Below are 17,516 nucleotides of genomic sequence, written 5' to 3' on the forward strand. Positions count from 1 at the left end.
ACGTTGGAATAACAAAAACAGCAAATGCTAGCTTCCATTGCGTGTGAAAGCCGGCTTGAACCACCGGCCATCGGTTGCTGTTTATTTTCGCTCTTTTGCACAACTCTGGCATGTCTATGAACTTTTTCACTTTATTTCTTTGTTTTCCCTGTTGTTTATGTTCTTTGGGAATAGAGATTGATTTGTTAAGGTTATAAATGTCTACTTTTCTTTTCAATCTTTTGATTTAGAAGTGCTTTAATGTCAGAACACGGATCAAAGGAGTTTAATTTGATCATCAGAAATATTTCTGATTTCTTAAACACTTCATGCCACTAGTGAAATGCATCGCACTATTTTTGATTGGATATAGCTTTGCTAGTTGATGCAATAACTTGTAATGTTTATGTCAACGCGAAATTGTGAACTCCGTCAGTTTATAATATAACGCGTGAGATTGTAAACTAACAGTGGGTTAGGTTAGGTTAGATTGTAATTTAACTACGTCAGATTATAATCTGACGGAATTCACAATATTACGGTGACATTTACACGAACAACATTATAGCCATATGTGGAAGAAAATGCACTTCAATATGTTATGTCGTGTAGATAGCCTGATTTGGAGGTATGCCTTCATTATAGAGAAGGACATAGATAGCTTTAATGTCAATGTTATGCTAACTTTTCCGTGTATGCGCATTAACCACTTAATTCATATGACTCCCTGTATGCTAACAATAATTGCTAAAATTGATGCATCCCGTATTGTCAATGCCATTGCGTATCTTTGCAAAGTTTAAGCATAGAGCTCACTGCAATTATAATTATCACCCTTTGTACCTATGTTTTATGAATAAATATATTTGAATTTGAATTTGAATTTGAATTTGAATATTGTAGGGTGGGTAAAATCCAATTGATTCAGATGTCATTTATCATAATAATCAAGTGTTACTGTTTTGAATTAAGTTCAGTTCTGTACAAATAATATAATGCCAGGTTCGTTTTTGGGTGAAATCGTCTGATTAAACCATTATGGTAATAATTTTGGACTTGACAACAGGCCGTATACAGTTTTGTTCCCATCTTTTATGGATACTAAATTACACTCATAAGAGTCAAACAATTTTAACGAACGAAAAAAATATTTCCGATGGCAAATCGGCATTTTAATATGCGTAAATTAAATAACTTTAATAAGTTACAAAAGAATTTCCAAAATACATAAAAATTAAGCCGAACTCACAAAAGATTTTAATTGGCGATCGCATGCGTAAAGTTTATAGCGGTAGCAGTAACAGCGGGTGACATGAGCGCGGCTAATGAGAGATCGAGCGCTCGATACGAGGCGAGAGTCTAAGCGAACGATCAAGGAATTGATACATCTTGAAAACACCTAATGGAACTTAGTAACACGGGGCATTTTGTTACCTACCTACATATCATCATCATAATCATCATCGTCATTCTAGGATATTTAACAATTCACATACACAGTGAACGCGCCACATACACAATCTCTCACATTTTTACGATCGATTCTTTTTAAATTACCTACTTACTTATTTTATTAGTTAGAAGAGCTTCTTCATAATAAAACTATTCTAAGGTATCAAGATTAAAAGAGCTTAATACATTTGTAATTTCAAAGCAGCTTCTAATTTTAATATAAGATAGTGGACATTATAATGAGATACCATAACTAAAATATTTACACTACAGCTCTCTGCTGGCTTATCCTGCCCTCTGGGCTCATATGGTCATACGATTTTCATTAAGGTTTGCAGGCATGCAATTTATTGTTACGACTGTGGACACGATAGAGTCACGACTGGCGACTGCAGCGACGGTAATGAGAGATCCCGCGCTCGATACAGACGCGAAGCGTGCGATGCTCGAATTGATACCTTTCTGTACAACAACTTACTTTTCGAAAAACACTGCTTATTTGTGCTTTTTTTCTTGTCCTTCGTGTTCTTATTTCACTTGAGATTTATGACATTCTCGGACTTTACGATAAAAGTTTTAGTGCCATATTACTTACATACAATTCTCGAATAGATGATGATGAGTACAATACGGATATATTACTGGTCATTATCTACCTCAATGATGTGTCGTTTCTTAAATTCCCGCGAGACACAAAGATCCACAATGGCGTCGTTAAATTTCGATGGCTTCGTGATATTGCTATCGCGTAAGGCTCTTTTAACGTTTCGTCATAGTTCTGCTACACCTACTCCATCATTTAGACACCGGCAATAAATTCTAAATGTCACAGAAGATGATGCATAATGGATTCAATGCCGCGAGGTGTCATCTCGCCGTGCACATGTATCGTATAAGCTCTATGTGTGGTGACATAAGGTGTACTTTTGTGTGGGATACATAGCGGTTGTTAGCGGTTGTAAAGGAACAAAACCCCATCGTTGACATGCCTGTTTCGGTCACGATTTGTTCGTGTACATGGAGTAATTATGGGAAGTTAATTGAGAGGTTACGCTCCGCTTCAAATGTAGCGGGCATGTGAGCCCTAATGGGGAAAACAACGATTGATGACCGCGATAAGTTTTAGTAAATTAATTAGATATACTTTGGGGATATTTACATGTTTTTATTAATTATACTTTACAAAGCTTTCCCCTTGTTGTCGTGTTTTATATTCCTTTATTATTTTCATTCCAGTGTCATGTAGGTACTAACTGTTTTGGAGTAAGTACCATCATTTTTTTGTCGTCGAGTAGGTCTTCGATATAGAGAAGATTCAATTAGTAACAACCAAATCTGGAATGGAAAAACCAATGGAACTGCGACTAAAAGCTAACGTCATTACTTACTGTACCATTGACTTCGAGGATTATAGTCAACCTATTTCATAGTTGCAACTTTCCAGTGCATCTTCCAAAGCTGTCAGCAACTAGTCTGTATCTTCAGCAATTTGTTGCAGGCAACTTTTGAGGACAAGGAACAAATTTGCATGGAGTGGTTCGCTGACTCATTTCCATACAATTTGAACCACACACGGCGATCGCGCGTGCCTACTGCTAAAAGCTCTTATAATATCGCCGCTTCATTTTCCACGTCTTTATTTAAATGCTTTGTAGTTTATGAGTTCATTCTTCGTTCAGCGTTTGCATAGATAATAGTTAGATATGAGCCACGTAGTACACGTAGGGTCGGTACCCAATATTACTTATGCCTTTTTACATAAACAACAATATCCTTGACATTTAACAAATTGGATGGTCCTGGACATTACATATGGCAGTACAGACTACAAAATTTTATGGCCTCACTCTAAGGATCCTATTCTGAAGGTAACTTTATGTATCTTGTACCTTTCCACATTAGGCCAGTAGAATTAAACACAAAAATTGAATAAATCGGAAATAATTCCTACAAAAGATTTTTTTGCTTTAATGGCTTCATTGGTTGCCCATTAAGACTCTCCTAAGTTTTCGACTTCGACGGATTTGTGCTTAAGTGGTGGGGGCCCCGAAAGGGGCGTTTTTTCGGTTTTCCGGTTATACCGCGTAAAGGACTTACCCTATCGAAAAGTGGTCTTCATGACGGTTAAAGGGCACTTAATCCTGCATTGAATAAGACCAAATTCATATGTTTTGGACCAACCGTTCTCGCGCTAAAGTTCGGCAAAGTAGAAAATATACGTATAATTAATTACCCTCTCCACGTCCAATGGCTTGTTACCCACATGCTTCCAAGCCTTGTAATGGGTCGCCTTAACCAGTGTAACCCTAACAAGGCTCACGAGTTTGATTCGCTTATCCTTGTTCGTCCCAGCCGTTCCTTAACTGCGGTTGCTGCACCTCTTCCTGGCACTCTCCTGAACGACTCTGTGTTACCTAATGTGGCTGCCCCTCTTCCTTGTACCCTCCTGTACGATTTCATTGCTTAGCCATATGCCTGGTCCAAGGTTCGACGCCACAAAATCAACTTCGTACGAGTGAAAATAGTTTAAATACTATTTCCCGTGCTTGCAACATTTTTCTTTACTGCTTCGCCTCTATTAGTCGTAGAGTGATTGTATATATCCTATAGCCTTCCTCAATGTATGAGCTATTCAACACAAAAATAATGATTTCAATCAAACTAGTAATTCTTAAGATTAGCGCGTTCAAACAAACAAACAAAAAACTCTTCAGCGTTTTAATATGAACTTGTTGTTGTTGATTTTTGGCGTCGAACCTTAGACCAGGCATACGGCTAGGCAACGTAGTCATGCAGGAGGATACAAGGAAGAGGGGCAGCCACAGTAGGTAACACAGAGTCGTTCAGGTGAGTGCCAGGAAGAGGTGCAGCAACCGCAGTTAAGGAACGGCTGGGACGAACAAGGATAGGCGCATCAAGCTCGTAAGCCTTGATAGGGTTACACTGGTTGAGGTGGCCCTTTTCAAGACTTGGAAGCCTGTGGGTAACAAACCATTGGACGTGGAGAGGGTCATTAATTATACGTACATTTTCTACTTTGTCGAACTTTAGCGCGAGAACGGTTTGTCCAAAACATATGAATTTGGTCTTATTCAATGCAGGATTAAGTGCCCTTCAACCGTCATGAAGACCACTTTTTGATAGGGTAAGTCCTTTACGCGGTATAACCGGAAAACCGAAAAAATGCCTCTTTCGGGGGCCCCCACCACTTAAGCACAACTCCGTCGAAGTCGAAAACTTAGGAGAGTCTTAATGGGCAACCAATGAAGCCATTAAAACAATAAAATCTTTTGTAGGAATTATTTCCGATTTAAAAGCTAATTCTACTGGACTACATATTGACAATAGAAACAAATTCTTACCAAGCGCAATATTTTGACTTGTCCTGTCAAACCTTCAGAACTGTCGTTGGTTTCCTCGAAAATCAATTTAAACCTTAACTTCGTATGTTAAGGTTAACAATAGCAGTTGCAAGGTTAATGGAATTGGTTGAAGATGTCTCTGACAATAAAGTTTGGACAATGGCCGAAGGCGCTATTTGCGGCGGGACCACCGGCGATGATGCGCGCGCGCCGCGAGACAGACACTTGATGACTTTTCAATGAAGTCGGGCTGTTTTCAGTGAAACACTTAAAGCTTTCATGTTGATGTGAAGTTTAATAGTATTGAGTTATGTGATTTTTGTGCTTTTTACAGGAGTTTCCCATGAAATAGTATTGTAAGCACATGCACATACTGTTGTAAAAAAAGATAGCGAGTTTGTCGTGTCGTAAAAAGTTGGTTAGTGTAAGAAATACCAACTTTATCTTCCAACAATAAATAGGTCTATCTACTTATCGTTTCGTCCAATCTGAATAGTTGCTAAAAATGACTTACGTGGTGATAGAACTTAAACAATGCTATGCCTTAAAACAGATCCTAAATTCACGAAAAGTTTTTCAGCTATGTGATATTAAGTGTAATGTCGTCGCTTTTCATTAGGTCTGGTATGTCGTTCCAATCCCATTAATTTTAACATGAAACGTGCGTTATTAATACTCCGAGTGTCTTGTTTCATACCGCACAAACCGCATCCGCACTTGTGAAGATTCAATATGAAACTTACGGGTATTTTTATCTTTTTCCCTTCTGGTAAATTATGAAAGTACCTACCTGCTTAATACTTTTGAAGCTTATTTTATTTCAATTAATTGAAAGCGTTAATACCAGAGACTTATTTATCCTTATTTATACAGTTAGTGATATTAGTTAATTATGTTAAAATCGACTGTAACTCTTGTCAAACAAGTAAAGTAACAAACTACATCACAGCTAATGTTAATTATCATTAAGATTATCAGATTGAATTAAAAGAGTACTTACATCTAAGATCTGCTTTTACGACACGGAGCTTTTAACTTCCCAGAATACTTTTAATGACGGTATGGTTGTAATAAGACATAATTATTTATCTTAAAGTTATCTTAAACAGTTGCAACTAATGTTTAATTAATAAACTTTGTTTTGTAAGCCTTTTAGAAATGTATTATTGACTTTCAGCATTTTATTTGCTAAGCAATCATTGCTCTTTGACCCTTATGACTCTAACCACCTACATACGAGTATTTCTAGTTTGCACACATTTCTCGATATTCTATCCGATAAACAATCGAGTCTTTATTCGAGTCCACTCGCGCCTATTCGAGTCCAGTCGGCTCCAATTCACTGCTATCGCGCCATCGCCGTGCCACCGCTCTTTGATCCCGCAATTGAGTTAATCGAATACTCCTTACGATAGATCACTATTTTATTTCCGCTACTGCGATGAAGACATTCTGAATGGGCCGCGTTGATTGAATTTATGAGAAGTGGATACTTGTCTGAGTTGTTTACTATTATTTATCACCTGCTCACATCAACGTCTGTAGTAGACGGCACTTTATTATCGGAATACGTTTATAGTAATGCCGATAGTAGAGTTAAAGGCGTAGTTTTGGTGTAGATGCCGTTACATGCAGTAGGCAACACGTAATCTTTTTGACTGTAGCGTGAACGGAATTTAAACTATTTGTTACAAACGGCGACCGTACCATTTTAAGAACAACAATCTCGCCGACAAAACGAATGACATTCTGCGCCCAGTTTGGAAGATTGATAACCACCCACGAAATGCATTTCTATTGTAATCGCTATCTAAATGCTTATGCATTGGCATGGTTATCGGGCGATGTCAAGGATAGATAGCGTATTGATGGCGATTCGCCGCCCCAGGGCCGGGCGTGGCCAAGGATACGATATACGAGACGTGTTCAGGGAGCGGTCTTTTATAGACGATAGATTGTGTTTACGCTGCTCCGACTAATGGCAGGATAAAGTTTTGCCTACAAACATATTGGCTTACAATCGCCGGAGACGTTTTCTGGCCGATGATAAATGAGCAGCGTAGGCGCAAACTCTATGAGGGCGCGATCGATGCGATGTGGGCTCGGAGCGCGTTGCACCATAAACGAACCCTTTGTGCTACAAATTGGTCATGAGGGTTTGACCGATTGCCTTTTGCAGTTATAAAAATTACGCCTCCATCTACCCACGCGGGAAAGTTATCAGCTTTTAGTGCAACTCCGACGTTGCGTTTGTTTTGAATTTAGAGCGAGCTTTCTCGGGGCGACGCTAAAGAAATGTTTAGATAAGGAAACGTTGCAACACGAAGCAAAACAATGAAGTCTTAATTGTTAGTTGTGTTTCATTTATTCATATTGTTAGGGTACGTTCACCTTTGGGACGTGGGTGTTGCTTTTGTTATTTGGAGATTAGGAACAATAGATAAATGAAAGTTGATACCTGGATGACCTATTTTTTCATAAGTGAACATAAGAATTAACCGTTGCATTGAAACCCATAACATTGCATCGTATCTCTTGGTAGTAAGTAGAGTCGGTCTACTTACTCTATTTTCTCATCCCTACATTATGGGACAATTTGAATAACGTGTTCGTGGAATAGTTAGCTGAAGGTTTATCTTGTAGAATGCAGTGGTATTATCGCTTATAATAAGCCTACTAGTTTATTCATAGCCCCACTACTGGTTCTGGGTACAGAAACTATTTATAATAGACACCGAGTAGTCCCATTACAATGAACGCTGGCGAACGCGGCATTAGATATGATTTATGTTAATTTAAACGCAGGGCTTGCGGTAGGCTCGCATATAATAATAAGTTCCGCTGCCCGTGACCAATGCTAAATTGAATGTAGAGTCAGTTATTTGCCATAGATCGAGCGCGCGCGCGATCGATTCGTTGCGAGATGATCGATGGCTTGAATAATTAGTGGGACAGTTGCAAGCCAAAAATACGGGCTGTAATAATTTATAGTTTTACTTTAGTCATTTTAGAGATAATAATGTGCAGACAACGCCACATCAACCAAAATACAGTGGAATAGTATACAGATAAGTACGATTTTGCAAAAAAAAAATGTGTAACTGGAACTTTTAAAACAAAATAAAAACTTTTTCTTTGGTTCAAATGAAATAATAAGTTACCCATATTAAAATAATGTGCTTTTATATTACACTCCTTTATGACGTCTCCATAGGTAAAATAAGTTTTCAAAAATCATATAGGTACCCAATACATTGTAAAAAATTCTCATTCTAAACCTAAGCATGTTATAGCCATTAAAATCACTAACCCACGTTCAACGCGGGGTATAAGCTATAAGGGCGCATGATGTTCGCGATCCTTATCGGGAAGACAATGAGTGCCGGGTTCGATGCTAATGTGGGTCTAATTAAGCTGTGCCGGGATCAACAAGCATCTCAGCTATTACGTTATTATGCCCATATAAGATCTCTATGCAAATGCTTTGAATATATATTCCTGTAAGTATAGGTTAGGTTTTATAATTGCAGTAGATTATAGAACTAGCTGCTTATTATAATTTGACTACCTATACTTTAAATGACTATTGATGACAGAAAAAATAAGAATATTTGTATTCATTTTTCACCAATCAAAGCTTCATGCTAATTTGGACGATCATGTTATTATAATTGAACCTAATGATCATTGCTTTTCTCAAATGTAGGTTTCCTTAGTTACTACTAAACAACGACGATATATAAAACATAGTTTTTACTACAAGACACACAGAGGCAATCATAAGCAAATAGTAGTTTTACCAAAATACTTTAAACAATCAAAAGTGATAAAAAAGTATTAGAAGTTTTTGTTGTCAATTTACTAATATTCACCATCTAGCGTTCCAAACATCGAGTCACGCTTAGTTAGCCAAGCAAATTGTCTTCTCTGTGGCCCAACCATCCTCATTACTGCCATAATGTCGTAATGAAAGACCACGGCAGCACCGTAATCACACGCGTCTCGCTAACGACCTGTATGCTGACGTCATCAACTTAGCTGTAATTTTATTCAATTATATAGTTTTTGTTATTTTCAAGCGTATTTCAAGCGCATAACGTTATTATGTAGTTAACGAGACGAAAGTCGTTATTGTCAAGTCAACAAGAAATTGTTTAGCCTCGATCACTTCGATAAAATATTAGATAGAGACAAGAAGGTGAATCATTAGCCATTAAAAATTAAAGGTTGAAAAAGCAAGTCAAGCTTTGTTGGATAGATTTTTGATAAATTAGAACCAGACGAAACATAATTCTTATCGTAACTTGACTTAGTCTTAGAAGAAACTTTACGGTTCTGACAGGGTCGTCTCCTGCAGTGGAGACTAAATGACCAGATGTTGATGATGATAATAAAAACCTTTTGTTTCTTTCTTCCTCAGGTTGCTAGTCGGGGCTCCGCTTGGCCAGAACCTTCAACCCAACACATCGCAGTCAGGCGCCCTCTGGAAATGTGGTCTGACTCCAGCTGTGAGAGACTGCGAGCAGGTCATCACCGACGGCTTGAGGAGTGAGTACCGTCCTGCTCCATCACTCATGACGTCAGCACTGACCTCTCTGTAACACTGGCCGAGATATTCCGTAGCAAGAGGTCAGACACGTATAGTGACGTCACGCTTATGATCACATCATAAACTTCATTTAAACGCATCGTGTATTTTCATGAACTTTTCGTGAGAAAATTCAACCATTGCAAAGCAAAAGATATATCTATATGCACTGATTACTTTTACTTTGGTGTTTTCTTTTCCAAAATTTTCTTACTAATCTGATGTTTAAACGAAGTTTGGTGAAATGATTTGGTTTTAATATCTAGCATAGATAAGTACACACTATGTAGGAATCTTGTGATATCAAAATTCAAATAACTGATATGTATAAAAGCTTTATAAATAATGGAAAGAATATAAGTAGTAAGACGAAACTGAAGTAGAGTTTTTCGTAGACTACATAATAGTTATCCACGTGTGTTAGTTAATCACAAATCACAAGATAGTTTAAAAACACTACAATAGTGACTAGAATTCACTTAGCTAATAGATTATAGCCAGCAACATTTTCGACAACCATTTAGTACACGTACGGTATTACCCATGCAATTGTTTTCAGCGATATGTGTACATACAAAAAATTAAATGTCTAGGGCAACTTTTTATAAAACAAAGTAAAAAAATTGTAAAACTCTCAGTCAGGTTAAGTTGTAATTAATAAGTTTTAACTAAACTGTTGTCTTTTGTCGGTGGTGCCCCAAACAGCGAAGTACGGCCAAATAAGGACGAGTAAGTGAGCTGTGGTCTCAAGCCCCTTTATCTTAATCATCTGCTCTTGAACTAATATCGACTAATCGCTGTACTTTTGATTTATTTACTAATTCATTCCGACAGACATTTGCCTGAAGGTTCCGACCGTATACAGTGTGAGTCACGTTAAAGTGTACATATGAAAAAAGATGAAACTAGACCTGTTTTTATCGACAAAAAAGATGTCAAAAATTTTTTTAGATTTTTTTTTATTTTTTTATAGAATTTTTTTTCTTCCAATTACTTATTGTAAAGAAAACGTAATAACTTTTAAACTAAGAGGTAGATCCTGATAAAATAAAAACAGTAATAATGCTAAATAACAGGCGATACTAAACAAATACATAAAATACACAAAAAAGGCCAACAAATAATAAAAAATGATACTTTTTGAAAAAAAAACTGCTTAAAAATTCGTGTTTTTTTGGTTATTTGATAAATTTCTCCAAAAAATGCCCCTATAACCGGTGGTTTTTATTACTTTTTATTGTTCTCTATCGTATTATCTTTGTAAAACCAAAAATCGCATGCCTCTATCCCTATCACAACATTTGCTATGATCGTTTGAACAAAGGCCTGCCACAACATTATTCTCCGCTACAGGTAGAGACAATTTTAATTTTAACTAAAATGTTTATTTTACTTCGAAATCTTTTGTTTTTGTTTGAAATCTAACTTGTCTTTATCAAAATTACAAATCTAGAGCCATTTTCAGTTTTGTTGTTAACGAAGCGTTGAATGGCGCGCCCGGAGAGGCTTAGTTCAAACGATCATTGCAAACGTTGTGATAGGGATAGAGACATGCGATTTTTGGGTTTACGAAGGTAATACGATAGAGAATAATACAAAGTAATAAAAACTACCGGTTATAGGGGCATTTTTTTGAGAAATTTAACAAATAACCAAAAAAACACGAATTTTTAAGCAGATTTTTTTCAAAAAGTATCATTTTTTATTATTTGTTGGCCTTTTTTGTGTATTTTATGTATTTTTTTAGTATTGCCTGTTATTTAGCATTATTACTGTTTTTATTTTATCAGGATATACCGCTTAGTTTAAAAGTTATTACGTTTTTTTTACAATAAGTAATTGGAAGAAAAAAAATTCCATAAAAAATTAAAAAAAAATCTCAAAAATTCTTTGACCTCTTTTTTGTCAATAAAAATAGGACTAGTTTCATCTATTTTCATATGTACACTTTAACGTGACTCACACTGTATAACTTTATATAAACGCATGTGCATCACTAACTCGCCATTTAAGTTTTATTTTGCATTAGACTCCAACATATTTAGCACAATTACTTGCAGGATTTAGACTTTCGCAATATTTTTTTAACCATTTATTTTAACTGTATAAATCCTGCATGTAAATAAATACAATAAAACAGCACTAACTGCTTGCAAAAGCACCATCACAAGCTTGAGCTATGTACTCAATGTAATAAACATCACAACCTATGTTAGTCTCGTAGATATTAGTGCACATGACGTACGTAATAAAATAGTAAACAATTTAGATTATTTCATCGATTAGAATAAGCTTATTAGAATGAAAACATTATCCTTGTTTAAAGCAATAATATGCATTGAGTTTATAATAAAGTGATCATTGAAATTACACAACTGAGCAGCTAACATGAAGAGAAACGTTGAAGGTGACTGGTATTAATAAAAGTTAATAACATATTTGAAATTAATAAACATTACAAAATTGGAACAAGAATGTATTCAATTGAAATAACAAAACCAAGATATATCTGGTTTTGTAGTAACTCTACTATCATCTAACAAAAATAATCAAAATGTAACATGGGCCGATTAACTTAATAGATTTAACATAATAGTCGTATCTATATCTAATTCAAAGCATAATTGGTGTCCTTTCTGGTGTTCTAACGAATCGGCCATCATTAATGACGACAGTATCAGCTCTAAATTAACATAAGTAGTCCTCGATAACGTCTATTAACCCGAGACCACATGTTTAGCCGTATCTTCACAGATTTATTTCAGGTTCGCAGCAGTTTTATCGTCACCTTAACGCCTACACAAGATCACCGTTTCTTCTTTAAATACTTAGCTAGGCTACTTTCCGATCGAAGATATGATTGAAATGCATGTTTTACCTTTTATTTTGTAGACGATTTCTCATTAGCACGATTGTTCAACTCAATTATACTCCATATTCTGTATTTTTTCTAGCATCATACACGCCTGGTTGCAAAGCTTTGCATTTGCCAAGTTTACCAAGACTTAGAAATTGGGATTGATTATATTTTTTGTTTGAAGCAAAACCAACAATCTGTTGTATAATAAGTCTTCGGTTGATTTTGCTTGAATAATTTTAAATTGAATTACTCTTTACCTTACTACTACTGTTTATTCTGTGTTTGGGTGGAATTTACATAACCCGGTATGAATTAATAGGCCAAGCCTAAATATTTCATGACCAATATTATCTTTGTGTCTAATCGAGCTTTTGGATTTTAAAGTTGCAGTTTTAATGAATAATGATTATTAATTTATGTTAAGCATTGTTTGCTACTATAATTTTGGCAAAAGTTTCTAATATTTTGGCGCTTTTAATTTATGTGTTAGAGCTCTTTTGTCTGAGTATACTGATGTTGTTTTGACAGTTATAGGTACGGACCCATCACTTGTAAACTTGTCGGCGCCCCATCCTGATGAGATCAAAAAGGGGCAGTGGCTCGGAGTATCAGTCAGAAGTCAGGGTCCTGGAAAGAAAGCTGTTGTCTGTGCCCACAGGTATTACCTAATTTTAGAATTTGATATCGACTTTATAAAGCTAAATTGTGTCATTGTTCTTATTCGATTTCTTTGTGCGATTTTCAGATACATTCGTAAAGTGGGGGAATCTCAATATGGACAAGGACTTTGCTATATGTTGGATAACCAGCTGAAATTGGCTGACATTTGGGAACCGTGTAAAGGCCGTCCTGTCGCAAGGTAAATAAAACACCTAGGTACCCCTAAAAATTGTTTACTACCTATTTGAGACCATTATCTAAGACAAAAACAAATGAATTGTAATATTCATAAAGAGAACTTTAATATTTTCAGAGAACATGAAGAATTTGCGTTCTGCCAAGTGGGTACGAGTAGTTCGTTCTTGGGTGACGACACCATACTGATGGGCAGTCCTGGACCGTATGCTTGGCGGGGCACGATCTTCACTCAAGACGCCAGTGATGACGTACTGGCTCGGGACCACGTCGTCTACATGGCGCCTGTGGGAGATGGGGCCAGCCCTGTGGAGAAATACAGTTACTTGGGTAAGTTTTGTATCTATCTATCTATAACAGCCTTTAGAGGGTTCGCCCTCGATCGAACATAGGCATCCTCTTCAACCCTCCACCAACTTCTGTCCCTGGCCACACGCATCCAGTTCACTCTAGCCTGTTGTCAAGTTTTGTATAATTTTTGTTTTAACCTACGTTATGTGTCCTAGTGACACTAGTAATCTGAGGTAGACTCCTAAAATCTCACGCCGCCATAATGTAAATCTCGTCTCGTTTCTTATATGGTAATTAAAGTGCAGATTGCGTTTTATTTGTATCGAAACACCAAGCGTATGCGCATAATAGCGCGCCCACACGCCTCATTCCAGACTCACAGTACGCTCACATACAAATGATACAAACGCGTTGTGGTATAAAGACTGGTGCGCTCACAAAAGCACGCCCTTATGCTTTTTAAAAGCAATACAAAAGCATGCTTGTGGTGAGGAGCGGTTGCTTTTAATCCATTGGATACATTTAATTATTTTCGTAAACGTATAGGTGGAGTGCATTCTCGATATAATTAATGATGATTTATTTACTCTCTATTGTAGAAAAAATACAATTATCTTTTGTTTTTAGAAATTGATTGTAAACAACTGATTTGATTTCAGGTATGTCAGTAATAGGAGCCAACTTTTTCGGCCCAAAGCCATCTTACGCAGCGGGTGCGCCGAGAGCCCAAGGAACAGGACAAGTGGTGATCTTCAGCAAACCCATCATCAAGGACTGGACTCGCACCGACATCGATATCCTCAAAGTCGCTCAGCTCTTCAAAGGGGAGCAATTTGGTTCCAGCTTTGGTTATGAAGTCTCATCGGCAGATGTGAATGGAGATGGGTAAATGAACTTTTGTGTTTCTTTATGCTTAGTTTACACATTAAAATATGTAGTTAAGTCCTAGCTTGGCCCCTTATTGCATCTACCTTATTACCTTTCAGACCAACAATAAATTCTAGTTCTTATTATTAGCCCCTTCGTCATTCCCTTTGCCATTGATCGTGTCATAAAAATCGACATTGTTTGGGTTGGCGTTGGCTACTGGTCGTTAGGTTACATTTGTTTATGTTTATGTTCTGTCCAATAACGATGTGTGTATTGGCACCAATAGTCAATCTGTAATATAGAACCAATGTGTGAAGGCAGCATTAACTTTGTAACTAGGTGGAACCTAGAAAACTTACACGTTAAGGAAATATATAATAAACCTGTAACATTTTATTACAGAACGCCAGATCTTTTAGTTGGTGCACCCTTCTACTTCTCTCGTGATGCTGGCGGTGCAGTGTATTTATACCTCAACGACAAATATAGTTTTAAATCCAAATATGACGTTCGACTAACTGGTAAACAAGAGTCCCAGTTTGGTATCACCATCGCAAATGCTGGTGATCTAAACAAAGATGGATGTGAAGACATAGCTATCGGAAGTCCGTATGAAGGACAAGGAGTGGTATACATTCATATGGGAGACAGGAAACAGGGCTTGAAGACAAAACCTGACCAAGTTATAAAGGCGGAGTCTTTGCCGATAACGTTGAGGACTTTCGGGTATTCTCTATCAGGTGGTGTAGATCTGGATGACAATGGATACCCTGATTTACTCGTTGGCGCATACGAAAATGTAAGTTTATCATCAGTTGAAGTGAATTTAAATTGAAGGACTACCTATAAGTTATGGCATCATACATAATGTTTAACTTGTTATTTACAGAGCAGCGTCGCTCTCATCCGAACTCGGCCGATAATAGACATCAAAACCTCCGTACGACCGACAAATACGATCATGAACATCGACCCCACGGTCCAGGGTTGTGAGAAAGACCCTGGAGCCAACTATACCTGCTTCCACTTCCAAGCCTGCTGCATCATCAAGTCTCTAGTCAAATCCACTAAAACTAACGTTCATACGTTAAACTATGTTATTGAAGCTGAAACTTTCCCTGGTGGCAGAAAGTACTCTAGGGTTTTCTTTGATTCAGATAAAAGTAATATAGTCAATAAGACGATTAGGTTAGGGAAAGACGTTGAAGACTGCCGAGAACATATTGTTTATCTGAAGAATAATACTAGAGATATTCAGACACCAATCAAAGTAAGTAACTTATAGATTTTAAAGTCAACATTATAATTTCTAAATCACAATTCAAACGAACTTAAAACTTGAAAAATAGACTGCATTTATTGGAATTTGATCTCGTAACCATTCGATTGCCGAGCAGCTGCTTTGACTGAGCTGCTGAAACATTGGTAAACTTGCCGCTATTTTCATGAAAATATTTTCCTGTAATCTAGCGTTATTTCAAACTAGCTTTCCGCCCGCGGCTTCCCCCGCGTGGAATTTTGTGTCACAGAAAAACAATATCGCACGCGTATTTGCTCACGGTTTAGACCTACCCTGGACTACGACAAACATTTTAAAACCAAAATCAGCTCAATCGGCCCAGCCGTTCTCGAGTTTTAATCAGACTAACGAATATCAATTCATTTTAATTTATATAGATAGATTACTGAAGAAGTAAGAAAACTGTAAAATTGCTTAATTAGCCATTTTTTATCTTCGTAAAGTTTTAATTATAGCTTAATAGTTATTAATTTATTTTCCAGTTCCAAGTAACCTACAAACTAGAGCACGAGCAGCCTAAATATTCCACAATCGGCCAGCTGCCCAATATCGATGACTACCCCGTGTTGAATGCGACAGCCACCACGACCTTCAGCGCGAACTTCCTCAACGACTGTGGTGTGGACGGTGTATGCGTCAGCGATTTGGTAGTCGACCCTGTGCTACATCTTCCTAAAAGTAAGTTCTTGAGATTGTAGTCAGGGAGGGTCTTGTGTTATTAATCTTGTATTATCTTTAAGACTGCTAATACAAACAACACATAAATCAACATTTTATTTTGTTAATCTGATTAATATAAGCATCGAATTTTCTGAAAATATTTCTTAAGGCAAGAAACTATGTTTGGGACTTAGTGCTTAGCGCCAATGCTTACAGTCTTGAAATTATAACTAAAATCATGTTATTTACTTTGTCAATTTCAGCTGAAGGCAGCAATACTTACGCACTGAAACTCGGCCAGGAGGAGGAGATCCAGCTGTCGATAGCAGTGGACAACTACGGCGAGTCGGCCTACGAGGCGCAGCTGTTTGTGAACCACCACGCCAGCCTTCACTACATCGCTATCAATATTAGTGTAAGTAAGCTATACGTACACCTTTTTTATGACATGAGAACTTAACTTGACGGAAACCCAACTTTTGAAATAAAACCTATATTGACTTAAGTCTACGAAAACCTAACTTAACAAAAACCTAACTACGAAAACCTAACTTAACGAAAACCTAACTACGAAAACCTAACTTAACGAAAACCTAACTACGAAAACCTAACTTTGAGAAAACATAACTTGACGAAAACCTTACTCGAAAACTTATGTTTGTGAAAACCTATTTTCCGAAAACCCAACTTTCTTTAAATGTGACCTACCTATCTTATCTAAACATTTCGAAAACCTAACTTTGCAAAATCTTAACCGTTTTAATAAAACCTAATTTTACGAAAACTTAACTTGAATACCTTCACCTAAAACAAATAAAAATTTCATCGCTGTTTTCCTTATTATTATAGTGCCACTACTAATGTTTTTCAGGACAAACACGTCATCTGTACGAGCGTGAACAAGACGACCGTATCCTGTATGCTTGAGAATCCATTCAAGAAGCAGCCGGCTGGTACCCCACCCATTACCATGAGGTTCGACGCGAAGGCTCTGGAAGACAATGAACCCTCTGTGGTGTTCACTGTCTGGGCCAACTCGACGTCTGATGAACTGTACCCTGGGAAGACTCCGGCTAAAGTGGAAGCACTGGTCATAAAGAATGCTGAGCTTCTGATCAAGGGGTAAGTAAAGATAGATAACGGCACTATGAGCTAAACCTTGGTGATTCTTAACTTGTTATAATACATGTTATTTTACAACATTAACTACTTAACAGTCTGATGTGTTATACGTTGGATCTACTGCGCTGATCGCACCAACGATCTGGTGAAGGTCGCGGGAAGAATCTGGATACGGGC

The 17,516-nt window shown here is 37.1% G+C and overlaps 1 protein-coding gene across 2 annotated transcripts in view; it reads left to right on the forward strand.

Annotated features, from left to right (window-relative positions):
• LOC135075170 (integrin alpha-PS1) overlaps positions 1 to 17,516 on the forward strand; it is a 95,942-nt gene that overhangs the window by 74,893 nt on the left and 3,533 nt on the right. Inside the window, exons 2-12 of one of the 2 annotated variants that reach the window (XM_063969527.1) lie at positions 9,214 to 9,341; positions 10,087 to 10,110; positions 12,770 to 12,899; positions 12,987 to 13,100; positions 13,215 to 13,426; positions 14,047 to 14,272; positions 14,660 to 15,056; positions 15,147 to 15,527; positions 16,040 to 16,235; positions 16,481 to 16,632; positions 17,089 to 17,339. In XM_063969527.1, the coding sequence (XP_063825597.1) occupies positions 9,214 to 9,341; positions 10,087 to 10,110; positions 12,770 to 12,899; positions 12,987 to 13,100; positions 13,215 to 13,426; positions 14,047 to 14,272; positions 14,660 to 15,056; positions 15,147 to 15,527; positions 16,040 to 16,235; positions 16,481 to 16,632; positions 17,089 to 17,339 (2,211 nt within the window). The remainder of the gene's footprint in view (positions 1 to 9,213; positions 9,342 to 10,086; positions 10,111 to 12,769; positions 12,900 to 12,986; positions 13,101 to 13,214; positions 13,427 to 14,046; positions 14,273 to 14,659; positions 15,057 to 15,146; positions 15,528 to 16,039; positions 16,236 to 16,480; positions 16,633 to 17,088; positions 17,340 to 17,516) is intronic. The other variant, XM_063969528.1, reaches the window with a different exon arrangement.

This window comes from Ostrinia nubilalis, chromosome 10 (assembly GCF_963855985.1).
Source record: "Ostrinia nubilalis chromosome 10, ilOstNubi1.1, whole genome shotgun sequence".
In the NCBI taxonomy this organism is placed as follows: domain Eukaryota; kingdom Metazoa; phylum Arthropoda; class Insecta; order Lepidoptera; family Crambidae; genus Ostrinia; species Ostrinia nubilalis.